This window comes from Pteropus vampyrus, unplaced genomic scaffold (genome assembly GCF_000151845.1).
Source record: "Pteropus vampyrus isolate Shadow unplaced genomic scaffold, Pvam_2.0 Scaffold84, whole genome shotgun sequence".
NCBI classification, from domain to species: domain Eukaryota; kingdom Metazoa; phylum Chordata; class Mammalia; order Chiroptera; family Pteropodidae; genus Pteropus; species Pteropus vampyrus.
This window is the reverse complement of record NW_011888865.1, coordinates 4528813-4544654: the sequence shown is the minus strand read 5'-3', so window position 1 is coordinate 4544654 and position 15842 is coordinate 4528813. Positions and strand designations below refer to the sequence as shown.

At 34.8% G+C, this 15842-nt stretch overlaps 1 protein-coding gene and 1 pseudogene across 2 annotated transcripts in view; one reads left to right on the top strand and one right to left on the bottom strand.

Annotated features, from left to right (window-relative positions):
• The window catches only part of FOLH1B (folate hydrolase 1B), a 47414-nt gene that overhangs the window by 14372 nt on the left and 17200 nt on the right, over positions 1–15842 (bottom strand). For both annotated transcript variants that reach the window (XM_011363285.2, XM_011363284.2), the window contains exons 5-13: positions 15118–15243; positions 13871–14057; positions 11130–11223; positions 8292–8390; positions 7920–8005; positions 6511–6630; positions 4300–4382; positions 2841–2904; positions 109–176 (exon numbers count right to left, since the gene is read on the bottom strand). In XM_011363285.2, coding sequence (XP_011361587.1) covers positions 109–176; positions 2841–2904; positions 4300–4382; positions 6511–6630; positions 7920–8005; positions 8292–8390; positions 11130–11223; positions 13871–14057; positions 15118–15243 — 927 coding nt within the window. The remainder of the gene's footprint in view (positions 1–108; positions 177–2840; positions 2905–4299; positions 4383–6510; positions 6631–7919; positions 8006–8291; positions 8391–11129; positions 11224–13870; positions 14058–15117; positions 15244–15842) is intronic.
• On the top strand, positions 13071–13189 carry LOC111741975 (annotated as a pseudogene).

Genomic DNA, 15842 nt, shown 5'->3' with positions numbered 1-15842 from the left:
AAAAACAGACGAGTTAAAAAACAACACAGGTACTTATAATAATGGTATCTCAAAATATCATCATTTGTAAAACTCGGATTTTCTAAAATTACATATAATTATTTTTACCTTCTTTGTTAGGTTGTATACCAAGCTGTACATCAGTGGGGTGCAATCAACTCTCAGAGTGTAGTTTCCTGAAAGATAAAGAGAAGATAGATACCTTTTAATTTCATATCTGTATTTTATTCTTTCAAAGACCATTCCTAACTCCTTAGCCAGAATGATTCTTTTAAATCTAAGTCCAATCGAAACTCTCCAACTCCTTACTCCATAAAATCCATCATCCTCACCATGGCTTCAGGTTACCTCTCCAAATATTCACCTTCCACTCTGCCAACAGACTCTTCCTCAGGGCCTTTGTACATACCCCCCCCGCAGCAAAAATAGTGATCTGCATTATATCTACATTACATACGCCACTTCACTTACACCTGTGGTCTACGGTCATGTTTTCTGAGAGGTTTTCCCTGAATGAAAAAAGCAAGTTGCAGAACCATTTAGCTGTATATGATACCAAGAAACCTGTCTAAGATCGTGAGAGGCAACAGATTGTACTGGTTAGAAGAATAAAGTTGAAACAAACCAGCCTGATTTAAGTTTCAGATCAATCCTTCACAATCTGAGTAACCTTGGGAAAGTTTCTTAATCCCTCTAAATCTCAGTTCCCTCCTATACAAGAGAGATAATACTTACCTCACACAGTTATTATGAGTACTAAATAAACTTTTACATGTAAAGCACTTAAGACAGCTACACTGTTGGTCTTTGTATGAGCTAAATTCTACATATGAATGTCAACATGAGGGAAAAAACCCAAACTGAGGACATTAGTACCTTTGGAAAGAGGGCTAAATTTGAGAGTGGTAATAATAGAGAATTTTGCTTCATTTGTAAATTTTGCATTTTAACATGAGAAAGCCAATTGTCATTTATTATAACATTTGAAAAATAAACACTTAATAAAATTTGAACTATAACACAAAGTGAGATAAGCGCTGTCCCAATCATAGAATAATGTTTGTGTCATTTGCTCTTGATCCTGAAATCATGGGGAGACAATGTAGCATTTTAAGTCAGGGAATGACATAATCAGCAAAATCCAATGATTTCCAATGATTGAAAAAGACACATTAAAAAGGACAGACAGGATGATGATAAAAAATAAAAATAAAAAAATAAAACAAAACAAAACATACATTAACAATCAAATCTCTAGCAATAAAGAGAACATTATTCTTTTAAAGAATATATGAAGTATTCATTCTTTGTGGCAAAGTGTTTCATCTTATTAAGTGTTTTTAAGTAAGGGTAATAATAATCCAATCATTTCTGAACTTTTACTCTGCAAGACACAGGTCTAGGAGTTTTGCTAATATCAACCTCTTTTGCCCTTACAAGAGCCTTTGAGATATGTGCTCTTAGTAACGCTATTTACAGGCGAGAAAACTGAGACACAGAAAGTAAGTAACAATCTGAGGTCACACAACAAGAAGTGGCAGTGGCAGTGGCAGGAATAAGGCCAGGCCTTTAGCCACAAAGCTAAGAGAAGAAGGAGAGGATAACTGAAATGCACTGGGTAAACTAACTTAAGGAACAATGTAGTTCACGCATGTGGACAAAAAAAAGAAAATGTAAATGTCAACATGCCTCTATAAACCAATGTCTCAATTACTGTTAATATGGCGAATTAACTAATACACTAAAGAGAAGATTCTAAAATTCTACCCTCCATTCATTTACTCACTCACTTGTGGCACCCATGCAACAAATATTCAGTTATTGAGACATTAGGAATTCAGGAGTTATTAAGGAATATACTGTTTGTTCCTTGCAGAAGATCATCTAGTAAGGGAGGCAGTTTGTAAAACAATTAGTTAATGATGGCAGTGATGAGTGCTACAAAAATGTGGCTCCCCTGAAAAAGAAACCTTTCAGGAGAGACTGTAAGGCTAAGAATCGAACAGTCTAGAGAACACCAGTTACAATGGCTGGGAGGTTGCATATGGTCCAGAATAGAAAGATCAGTGGGTTTGGAGTGTAGGGACAATGAACTGTTGGATCTTCTTGCAAATAGACCTGAGAATGTCCTTTAGTTCACATCTCTGCTTATCAAGAGCAAATCTATTCTTAAAGGCCCGTCTTAAATGTCTCTCATTTGCGCAAGCCTTTCCTGAAGTTGCTATTACTCTCCCTTCTGAGATCTCAGACCCAGTCTGATTATATCCTTCTTATTGTACCTGCATGTATTAGAATCCTAGACTGACTTATTTTATCAGCTGTACAAAACTGTTCTTACTAACCTCATTCTTTTGAAATCCTGGAAAGTACACTGCATAGAGAGGTAGTCAGTCAGTAAATATTTGTTCAATTGAGAAAAAGAATTCAAGAAGAAAAATAGTTGGTGAAAGCTGAATCTTGGACATCAGCATTTTTTTCAAAATGTGTACGTACGCTATTATAATGAAACTGGGTTTAGATTTAAATTACGGTTTTTTGCTACTCCATTCTAAAATCATTGAAATCTTTAGCTCCATGATTTACTTATTCATTTAACATGTACTTACTGAATTCCTACCATATACAAGGTAATCTGCTGGATGAAACCATCAGAGTGCTGCCTTCCGAAATTAGCACTCTAGGGCTCACGGCTGCTGTGAGTTAGGGGCAACAGCAGGACAAAGCAGTAGTAGATTCCCTAGCCACATGTTAAGGAATTTGCTTTCCTTGTTAGTGCATAATTTATGAACTAAACTGCGGCTACTACCACGCTCACATCCTGTGAGACCAGTGATATTCACCCTCTATAGAAGAATCGGCATTAATATAGGCCACACCACGTTCTTGAAGGAGTCTGGAATTCTCCTATAATATGAAAGAAAGAAAACCATAAGCATAATCTCTCCCTAAAAAAAGTGCATATCTATATTAACTGTAGATTTCTTAATTAAGCTGGCCCAAATTAACCACAAATTTGACATATAAGAGGCTCAAAATAATTTGAAAAAATTTCAATAAAATATTTGGTAAGAACAACAAGCAAAATGTTTTTAAGACTAAAATTTAAAATAAAACTCTGTACATTCTTAATCTGGTAAATGGAAAAGCAGTTGATTTCATAACCATACTATAGTTTATCTTTCAATAAATTCTCTTAGCGAGATCATTTCAGTGAAAGTCGTCCTGTTAATATCTCATTATTTAAGTAGAGAATCTTGCCTGATTCACAAGGAATGAGCTACTTTAAATTTATGGATTAAAAATGTGAATTTCAATTATGTCTATACTCTGAAATCTGAAGTTAAGTTGTCCTGTAGGATGGCACCACCTACTGGTCAATATTGATCATCGCAGTTTTAAAACCGACAAAAGTGTAGCAAAATTTTTTTGAAATATCAGGTAGACTGAGTCTCCCAAACATGGAATTTCCAAAGCGTCTTGACTGTAAGAAAGGAAATGCAACTCTAGGTGATGAAAATAGTTTGAAAAAGACAAATCACAATCTCAACATATTTAGGTTCTTCCTAATGCCAGCATAAGTCTTTCTTGTTTACAGAAGCACTATTTCCCCGCCCATTCCACCAAAGAAAATTGAAGTTTACAGGGCTTCCCATAATTTCTGGAGTATAATAGGAGCCAAATAAATATTGACAGCATAACTGGAAGTAATGATATGTCAACTTTGCATATATTTATAGCTAATGCCTCTATTACACAAAGCCTTCAATTCATACAGGTAAATTACTTTTCAAGGGGCCTAGTAAATATTGTGGTAGGACTTTCTGCCTCATTTTTAACATAATTTAATTTAGAGTATGTCACGATGATACCAGAAAGATAATTGTGAAAATACACCTTATTTCACAAGCTCAAGGGGTATTTAAATATGGTAGCTTTAGGAGTTAATTTGGAAAGGCTAAGAGAAACATGGTATCTTATTTATTTTGATGTTTCATTTCTAGTGAATTTACTTACTTGACTATCACAGTCCCAAAAAATGAAAATAAATTATTTTGACAATCAACATTAACTGGTTCTAACAAGTTAAAACAGAACTTAGTTCTTTAGTGACAAATATATATATATATATATTTTTATTTTTTTTTTGATTTTTTAACAAGGATCTGTTGCTTCTGATTTTCTGGAAAAAAGTTTGAATGTTTTTCACTAGATTCACTTGTTATTTTTACATCCTTTAGAATTAAGTCTGAATTGCTTTATTACTATGAAAATGTATGTTGTAGCAAATTATCAACTAACCTCTGCCCACTCAGTAGAACCGAAAAGACCAAATTCTTCTGCATCCCAACTTGCAAACAAAATTGTTCTTCTAGGTTTCCATCCTAAAATATAAGTGTATACTTAGAAATTCTGGGTAAATACATAATACATACAAGACATTGTCAAGGCTAACAGGAAAAACAACAAAATAATTATTTAGGAAGGGTGAAATGTGGTGACAATCTTTACTTATATAATTTCCTTTTGTAAGATTTTAAAGCTGATTCGTTAATACAAAATAGCACCTTTGTACTGAAAAAGGAAAAAAAAAGTAGACATAATAAAAATCCTATGAGGTCATAAAATATTCTAATAAGTTTATAATGATTAGCTGTGCATAGGAAACCACCTGTGGTCTGCAGCTGCCTAAACTAAAGAAGAAATGCTAGATGTGGCCTGTGTTCTGAGAGCAGATAAAACTCAAAGAACATCCTTTATAACTCTCCTGTGTTGTTCTGACATCACATAACTGTTCACTGTCAGCTGGTTGTATGATTTGCTCCACTCTCTGCCAGAATTAGTCAACAGAAGTTCAGTTAACAATGCCAATGTCTGCTGCTGCTGAAAACGACATAATTCAATAGGGAGAGGTCCTATGGCTCAGACTGATAAACACTGACCTTGGAGTGAAAGAAAGCTTATTTTCAGCCCTGGTTCTTTCACTTACTAGCAGTATGACCAAGGGAAAGTTATGCAAACCTACTAAGCCTCCATTTCTTCATCTATTCACCAAGAATAACAAAGTAAAGATGAAATTACTACTTGATTGTTGGAAGGATTAAGTGGAATATTTTCAAATATGGCACTTAATAAGTGCTCCAAAAATTGTAAGTAGCCGTAATTTTAATATTTCATTTGTGCTTATTAAGAATACTCATTGAGTCCAGTGTTTCATTTTTTTCAAGTTTGTTAATAGTATTACTCAAATCTCCTATTAATTATTTTTCTTCATCATTCATTCTTTTAGCAGGCTCTAGAATTGTCACAATGATGTTTTGTATTTACCACAGGGAATCTGCTTACAAAATCATGGAAATTTTTGTAATAATATGAAACACTACTTAATTTATGAACTATGTAAATTCAGGTCTCTATAGTTCTGTTTTCTTAAAATATAAGATAGCTGTGTAGAAAAACGAATAGAGCACCTTCACATTTCATTTTATAGAGAGACGTCATGATTTGTAAACTGGTAGCCAGAAATTTGAGTTCAAGCCCTGGTTCTCTGACTCTGCCACAAACTAATTCTATAACCTTGGGCGAATTACTTGATTCTGTAAACTTTGGTTGGCTTATTTGTAAAATGAGGACAGAAATAACTAGGCAAACTTCTCCATGGTTGTTATGGATTCAAAATAGAATAACAAACATTGTTTCCTCAGAGAAAGTAAGTACCATGCAAATTTAACATTTTTACCACTGTTTTTATTGTTGCTGAAAAAATACGAAACTTTTACAGCTCCCAGACACCTTGTTTGTAGAGAGTAAACAGAATGGACTTTCTTCTTTCAGTGTATAACAATTATTTTAAAAAGCAACCATTTGAACTCGATTTTATTTTGTCTTTTATATAAAGATTGTAAAATGACTGAAGTACTGGTTCTAAGAATACAAACCTAAATTCTGGAGAGCAAAACAAAGCTGGAGGTGTGAGAATGCAGATATTGAGTTTTCGACAGTATGCTAGAAGACAAGAAGACCAGTATTTTCCTGAATAAACTTTGATCTCCTCAGTTACGGAGTACATGTGACCTGAGATATGAGGCTGGAAGAGCTCAAAGAACTTCTGCTCAGATTTCAGACCAGGAAGCTTTGGCTCATGACTTCGTGCCGGTGTGTACCCTCTAGTGAAGAAATCCAACTCTATCTTCTTAGTTGCTAAGAGCAACCACTCACAGTATACTTCCTTTATTTCAGATCATTATTTAGTATATAAACATTAATAATGTAAATAGTATTACATAAATAAATGCAAAATGAATAAGCAATATAATTAACTAACCAACATTAAGTCATATAACTACTATTTATTGAAAGCTACTTTATGCTTCTTAGCTGATGTAGTCTACATGAATCCATCCTATCAGTTCATCCTTCACACAAACCTATGAGATGGCATTTTTACATGTACTTTACAGAGAATTAAACTGAGACTTAGACAGGTCGGTCTTTTTATTTTATTCAAATTACCTTTTTTTTTCAGTATTCCAAAACTCCTCACAATTTCATGAACGACAGCTGATCCACTCTGAGGGTCAATGCCACCAAACACCCACGAGTCACGGTGACCTCCAAGAATGACGTATCTGTCTAGAAAGCATTATTGCAAAATTACTTATGTCATTTAAGGTCAATAACATACAAATTGCAAATGACTCAATAGCATCTAAACACAAAGTACTCACAACTCAGAGAAAGACAGCAAGTGTCCTGAAGACTTGTGTAAATATAGTACTTATTTTGTTCTGATTTTGACATACGAAGAAAACATAAACGTGATATGCAAATATATGCTTCAGCGTAGTACAGTAATTATAAGTATATATGCAATATATATCTGCAATTATAAGTTAACTATAAAACTATCTGTATTCACATCTTTATATAATTCTTTATTACTACTCTCTTACTACTTATCACTTTGTTTCCGGTATTTTCAGAGTAAGAGAACATAGTGGCTACACAGTAAGTTCTCCACTTCCCACTCTATGTACTGTACCTGTTTTCTATAGTGAACGGGAATTGCTCCTCTACCCAGCACTCAGAATGATCTTTTCATATCTGATAAAGCATTTACCAAACACTTAAATGTACGGCTCCCCTCCAAATCATAAACTCCTTGTCCCTGTTATGCATCTTTTTTTATCCCTTCATCTCCAAAGCTTAGCATAGAGCTCACACAAAATAGGTACTGAGTAAGAATCAATAAATAGCCAGTTACATATGATTTAGTAATTACTGGAAGCGAATCAACATTTTTGATTGCTGAACAAAAGCACTGGCTGCTTGTAAGAAAAAGATGCAATTTAAGTGGATCTGTTTGGGTCGGGAATATATAACCATATAACTCTCAAAAAACTGGAACATAATTAAGACCCTATAAAACGTATTAATTCCCAGGTCATCTGAAATCCTGTGGAAATCGGGTATCTATATATTTCATCAACTTCAATAGAAAATAAAGCTATATAAGGGATTCATCAATTCAAGTTTACTTGAATTTTCTGAGTGCTATCTTTTATATAGATATTTAGAGTTATCTGAAGATACTTCCCCATGCAAAATGGGGTCAACAAATCCAAATGACTCAGAGAAAACACCTTAAATCTATCTCTCCCTGCCCTTTCTCCCGATTCTCTAGGTCGAGGGTGCAGTTTATCACTAACCTTGGTCAACCAACCAAGCTACACCATTTACTTTTCTTTTCTTCACAACGTGTATCACAATACAAAAATTGCCTCATGTTTATGTATTTTGTGTTTATGGAGGTTCCCTTAGGGCAAAAAGTTGCTTTGCTTTGATGGTTCTAGAGCTCAGAGCAGCACCTGGCACAGAAGAGGCGCTCATTTCGATGTTTGCTGAGCAAATGATTAACTTACCTGGTTCCACTGCTCCTCTGAGAGTTCCGATCACATTGTAAATTCTTGTCACTTTATTGTTGGAATGGATGTGCATCTTAACTTTTCTAACGTAAACATAAAGAACACATTCGAAAAATATTGGTTAAAAGATTACCACCCACAATTTTTAAACCTTACATCATTGTCTAAAAGATTTCTAAAAGTACACAGGCAAAAATTACATTGGCCAACTGTCCAGTTATAATGACATAAGTATAACCCCCTCTTCAACTTGTGATTTTGTTTCCTGATGGTACTAGCTAAGTTTTACTTTTTTAGTCATAATTGCTTTTTTATTTAAAAAAGGTTTACTCCCCATAAAAAGAGTTAACATAAAAATAATCTCTTAACTGTGTAGAAAAGTTTCCTGCAAAGCCAGGCCCAACGTTGTAGGGCACTTTGAGATTTCCTTTCCAGCTGCTGCCTGGTGGTGCCGATCCACCCATTTTTCTGTTGAACACAAAAAGTAGTATTAGCTGAGGGAAAACTTTGAAGTTACAAGTTGAAATGACAACAATCTTGCTCTCTTGAGTGTCTGCTTATAAGAGCTTCTACGAGTCAGGGATAGAAAAGTGCTTTGCATACAATATGCCATTTAAATTCTTAGTCAAACTCTTATGAAGTCATCTCTATCATCCCCACTTCATAGATGAGGAGCATGAGGCTTAGAGAAATTAGGCAGCATAGCAAAGTTACGTGGCCGATGGATAGTGGTACAGCTGATATTCAAATATTTGTTAGGAATTTGGACTCTGTGTTACTAGCTTTCAATAGTAAACCATGTGAAGAGTGCTCTCCTCAGCATACTCTGAAGAGACAGCTTGATGTCAAACTCTTTGGGATTTTCCATTGTGCTTTTTCTCCCATTGATAAAACGCACTCGAAATATGTATAAAGATATCATTTACAAAGTACTTTCACATATACATGTTAGGGAAAGAAGAACAACAGAAGAAAGATTTCACTTCATTCAGCAGCCCCTAAAATCTTCATGCTATTTTTTAATACAGAAAGGTAGAAAGATTCAGGTAGACAAGCCAGTACATGCCACCAACTCAGCAGGGGACCGAGAAAGAGATAATGATAATTATTTATGGAATAGTGGGGGTTCTTACAGGTTTACGGGAACATATCTGACTATACTGTATAAAGAATATGGATTGACTATTTCTTGATTTGAGCGTGGAAACCAAAGGTACCTTTGCTAAAGAGCAGTAGATAAAGGAATGAGGTTCAAGACAAACTTGAGAGTGGAAAACATCAATCTGCCTTTTACAGCATCATCTCTGGCCACATCCTAGGCTTGGCAGTGGAACACACTGCAGTTTCCTCCTTTTTCTGTGCCTGCCCACAAATGCTTGTTCCCTGCCTCTGTATTTGAGGAAATGTGAATAGCTCAACTGGACCTAGAATTTATAGCACACCCAATACTAAAACAACTGCTAAGAATGTCTTCTCATGAAAAACTAATTATAAATAATATTGTTTTAAAATGCTATATCAGAGAGTAAATACTTTATCCTATCACACTAGTAGTTTGGCTAATAATGTAATTTCAAGTAATATACTATTAAATGTATTTACCTATTTACAACAAAATTTCACATAAAAAGCATCAAGTAATATGAATGGGCATTTTACAACGGCAAAAAGCATGATCAATAGTTAAACGGCAAAGAATTAAGTATACAAAAAAGTTATAGAAGGCAAGTGAAGAATACACATATGCTAGATTATACATAAAATAGTTCTACAATGATATGTTATACACTAATAACACTGAATGCCTTTGGGGTGGTAATGGTTAAGAAGGAAAATTTTCACTTTATAACCTTTAGAATTATGAACTGTGTAAATATAATTCATTTTACTTAATTGGAATCACACTACACATTGTTTTGAAATCTTTTTTCATTTACTTGTATAGCACATGCATGTTTCCGTATCGTTAAGTACTCCTGTACAACATGTGCTGTACAAGTGCTATCATAGCCAGTAATGTATCTGACCACTTATCAATTATGGAAGATTTGTGTAATTTATGATTTTCTACTATTAGAAGTAATGCTAAAATCACTTGCATCTTTTAAATAACATAAATATTTAGATATTATTTATAAACATGTTTGGACAAATGCATAATATATGAGGCCCTCAAAAGTTGTGCCTAACTCTAAATCCTAACCCATGTAATAACGCTAAGAGCCTCCAAAAATAAGAGATCAGATTACTCTTAATTGCTCTTAAATTGGAGAGATCCCTCTAACTCTCTGATGTCAGTCTCCTCGCCTGTAAAAATGAGGGCACTGCACTAGATAAAAAAAGTTTTCTTACATATACTAAAATAAAATGATCAAGAATGCCTTGGACTCAAAGAAGAGAAGGGACTAACTGGCCAGACACTGTCTCTAGCAATACTACTTTCAAAGAATAATAAAGAAAAAGGGACATGCAGACAGGAGAAAGCAGGACAAGAAAGGGGAGAGTTTCAATGCCAAATTAAGCAAAAACACATTTGGAGACATTTCAATGATGAAAGCAGAGGGGGATGAAAAAAAGAAATAAAAACAAAATGAAACTTTCTCTTTCAGTGGGTTATTCCAGCTCCTGTTACGAAGTAGACAGTAAGAGGATTAGAGGAGTAAGAAATTCATTAGCAGAAAAGGCCTATGTGGAAGATAGTAATGGAGGCAGGGAAAGCCATCGGACTGCAATGCCATTGGACTGCAATGCAGGTCTGATATAGGGTAGAGAGAAAGGGAAGGAAGAAAAGACTGTTGGGTGGCAGCCACTAGTGGAGCAAAGCCAACAGGCAGTCCTGAGCCTCCCAGTCACGGGCCTGGTTTAGTATCCCTGATGCACTCAGTTACTGACTGGGAGCCCCTGTGGGAAGTGTGGCCTGGACACAAACAGATGATGTATTTCAAAGCACAGTGGCTGGAGTAATTGATCAATTATGCTCCTTGCAGCTGGAGATCTGAAAGGCTCGTTTTCATGGCTGTCACACACTAGACACCAACATGTAAAGTAAATTCCAGAACAGAACCACTTTTCTATAAAATCGTGATAAAATTGGATGTCTCACCCACCTCAAGAGATTTTCAGTACCAAATAATGGAGATAAAAGCATAAAAGTTGAAGACTGCCAGTAAAGAGACTTATGCCATCTGCTGTTTCTCACAAACTTACTCCAGGAGCTTCTGTGCATCAGAGTATCCAATTGGATGAACAGGAATACTGGGAAGGCCAACAGCTTCTGAGAGTTCACGTCTATAAGCATGTTCTGAAAAAAGTCAAACATACTTCTAATAAAAATTCAATCCTTTTCAAAAGGTCCCCTGTAAGTTACGTTAAACATATTCTCATATCACATCTACTAGTATTGTTAAAGTAAAAAGATATGACCATTTCAAAGGTTAGCATGAATGTGGGACAACTGAAACTCTCAAGCATCACTTGTGAGAATATAAAATTAGTCACTTTGGATAACTCTTTTGAAAAGTAATATTAAACAGAAATGTGTACTATGGCACAACAATTCCACTGCTAGATATTTACCCCCTCAAAAGATGAAAACATATGTCCACAAAAAGATCTGTATAAAATTGCTCATAACAGCTGTATTTATATTAGCCAAATACTGAACACAGTGCAGGCGTCTGTCATCAGGAAAATGAATAAATAATCTGTAGTATGGTCCCGCAACAGAATGCTATTCAGGAATTAAAAAGAACAAATTACCAATACACAGAAAAACATGGATAGATCAAATCATTGCACTGAGCGAATAGAGCAAGGCATAAAAGAACACATATTCCACTTATATGAAGTTCAAAACCAGGCAAACTAATCAATATTGATAGACATCTTAAAGTGTTTTTGAGGAAGGGGTGGGGGAAAGTGAAAATAGACCAGAAAGGAGCACAAAAGAACTTTCCAGATTTGTGGAAATGACCTATATTTTATTTTGAGTGACAGAGATGTACACATTTAAAAAATTTATTGAACTGAACTCTTAAAATCTGTCTATTTTATTACATGTAAACTCTATCTCAAAATAAAAACAGACATTCTGTCATTTCTTCAGGTTTAAGAAAAATAAAGGCAATATTTTCATTTTTCTCCAAATTTTTAATTATCTCCTAAAACTTTACATGATTGCAAAAGCTTTTTCTTTCTATGGGTAAAATAACAATGATATGTTGTATGAAATTTGCTTTAAAATTATCTGGCGTAATAACAATAAATAAACACAAACAAATAAATAAAACATATTGACAAAATGTTGACAATTATCTCTATTATGTATTATATAGTGTATGTTAGAACTATTCCATAATAAAAAGTAAATTTTAAAAACAGAGAAAAAGAATAAGGCACAAAAGAGAATAAAGTAAATGTTAAGCCCCACAGGGATAACATGATTTTCCCCTAAAATATCATTATTTAAATTTGAGGATAATCAGCAGAAATATTCTGGTTAATCTCATTTTATGTTCATAATTTTAGCTTTACATAACAGCTTGGGAGAAGTTGAATGGTTTTTTAAATTTGAGAATAAAAAGGTGAAGTAAGTAAATCTCAGATATATTTATGTGATTCATGCTATGCATTGCTTACAAAAATAATCTATGACAATGAACCATGTTCCAAAAAGATTTACAGAGTCAAAGTACATAGAGAAAGCTACAATTTGATTTAAAAAAAAAATGAACCCCACAGATAAAGGATAAATATGGAAGTTCTACAGGTACTGTGGCAATCTATTTTATCCACGTTACACACCTTAGTTTTAAACTACATAAACTAAATGATCAAAGATTTTTGTAAATATCATCAAATAGCTGAGTACATTCAAATAAATTAGCTCCCTATGTCAACGATCGACAGTGTTACAGAGGAGCATTTCAGCACAAGAGAAGCATGTGGACCCTGGAGCGGGGCTAACTGATTTGAATCCCAACTCCTCATTGAGCAGTGAGGTCATCGAGGGCCGACTGCTTACTTTTCCTAACCTCACTTTCCTCCTCTGTCAAACGGAGATAATAATACTATCTAGCTTATAGGGTTGTTAAGGCATGTAAAGAGCCGACACTTAGGAAACACTCCTTAAAAGTTATCACTGTTGTCATCTATGGCCATGCCACCCTGAACAAGCACGATCCCGTCTGATCTCGGAAGCTAAGTGGGGTTGGGCCAGATTAGTACTTGGATGGGAGACCACCTAGGAAGACCAGGTACTGTAGGCGTAAAAAATAAAAAAATAAGAGATTGTAAACTGACAAGTTCTTTGCAATCTGTGAGGTCAACCTAGGGTTGCCTCACCTAAAATATAAAAAATTATATATAAAAAAAGAGATTACTATTGTCTTTATACAGCAAACACGCAATAAGCATTTTCTGGACTATATTCTAAATGTGACTTTTTAGGGGTTTATAGAATCTCCTTTCTGCTATTCTTTATCCAAAAACTGTGGAAACCATAAATTCAGAGGAAATTCACTTGGCAACAAAACCTGATCTGATGTAAACTCATTTGACAGAAAAATCTGACTTAAGCAGACACAAATCTATTTATATCACTTCTTTAACACAGTTTAGTATGATTATTCATACTTTGTGCTGCTAAAAAATATTCATATGCTTGCTTCCTGAATCTTGCGCCAGCCTCCAACATGAGTATTATGCAACATATGGCAATACGCACTGTATTACTTTTAAATTCCAAAACCCATCAGGCCCAAGGATTCCAAATAAGGAGTAAGACACCAATAATTTTTCAGAGTTCCAAAGTTTTTAATTTATTTCTTAGATGCAAAGAGGATAAGAAAAATATGTACTTTGTATGTTGTGAAAGGACATCTTTTCCTAAAATCACTTTAAAATGCTGCTAAAATTCCTGTGAAAATAATTGAGGCCTGGTCACTCACCGTTTGCTGGGTAACCAGGTGTGAGAGGGTCCCCTGCGCCATTGAGATTTAAGATATTTCCACGCTGGACACCACTTCCAGGAAGATTCCAGCCATCTGGATAGGGCTCCACCCCAGGAACAAAGTAATCTGCAGGGTCTGAGTACAGAATGATTCCTTTGGCCCCCGCCAGCTGGGCATTTTTAACCTGAAAAACACAATGTTTTTCTTACCTCAGGTTGGTTGTTCCAAATTTGGTCACATCTATTTTCAAAATTAAATTTAAGTAAGTAACCAAACTTTTTATCTTTAATCTTTCATCATTAGACCTACAACAAAGAACATCAAAGAGAGAACTGGCATTTTCTTTTTTTCTACTACAGACTCTGAAGAGTGTCCAGAGCAGGATGAGCCCTGAGAGCAGTAGTTTTTGGAAAATGTAAACATGAGCAGTACTGAGTATGTGCTGTTTCCTTACACTAGTTTAGAAGCACAAGAAGCAACTAGACTCCATAGGCCAGATTTCCATTTCTTTATGGTTAAAAGGGAATATTTTTGAAATTTAACCTCCCACGAAAGAGAAAGAATCAAGTGATAGTAACTTTAAAAACTGCTATGGGAGTTCGGAGAAACATGGTGTAAGAGACGTCCCCAGATCTCTCTCCTTGAAACAACAATAAGCTGAACATTTAAAACTCAACAAAAAACACCCACACTGCACACCAGCACATCTGAGTGTGGGATCTGTGCATAAGAGCTACCACAGAACCTGTCTATTAATCCAGAGCAGTGGTGAGGAAGATCGATCTGAATTAGATGAAAATAAGTAATGGAATATTAACTACTAAATATTAAAAGAAATTCAGTTTGGTTAAAAAAAATTGCAATGGATAAATTGGTTTATCTCGTTACCTATAATTCATTTTAAAATTTAATTTAGCAAATATTTTCAAAGATAATATTTAAAACAAAGTTACTGAAGGTCTGTCTTTTAACAACAAATCCAAAGCATGCTTCTTTGTAGACCGCGGGCAGAATTTTAAGTATGGGAAAAATCTTCTCTACTCTCCTTGAACTTCTACACTGGCCACATTCTAATGATCCAATTTAAAACCCCTGTCTATAACCAATATATGTGTCCTCCCTATACAGTGGGCATGTTACAGACTATGAGAGGATAATGGTCCTCAAAAAGTTTTAAGGATATGGTTTTACACATATTAGATACAATTTATATTTGTGGAGAATAAAAAAGAGATGAATTTTACCTTATTTCCTCTGAAAATTTTCCCATATCTGGCAATCACAATCTTCCCAGAGCAACTGATGTTCATGTCCTGCTCTAGTTTAAAGAAGTCTTCAGTTCGTGCATAGTTGACATATACAAGATCACCCTGTTGAGATCACAAATGATTTCTACAAGTAAGATTAAATACAAAAATGTTTTTCTGCATAAGGACTGTTTCACATCTTTAAGAAGAAAGAGGCAACAGAAAGAAAGCGGATCAGAAAAGCATGAATCTCAGGTAAGAGATTAAAAGGAGAAATAAACTTGAATCGAGAAGGCAATTAAGCTGGGTTAGAGACAGGAATTTAACATTAAATTTTGTTTATATCTGATTCCTCTATAGTGGCTAAAAAACTATAGAAATGTTCCCCTCCCCTCCCCCCAAAAAATGTATATAAATATACACATTGCTGCATGAAATTTTAAGGGCTCCAGGCACCCGAGGTTAAGAAGCCCTTGATGAGAGCTTTATTCTCTTTGAAGTACATTCAGAAAAAGTAGCTTACTGGGTCTTCACAACCCCCAGGTAAGAAGAAAGGTCAGGTAATATCCCTGGTTTACAGGTCTGGTTTCATATCATTACTATAATTATGTGCAAGTATAATATCTGAGTTTTAATACAGTTACACACCACATAATGACACACTGGGGGTCAGCTGAGGGTGTCCTTGAACTGGCATTAGATGAAACTTTTCCCTCTGCTTA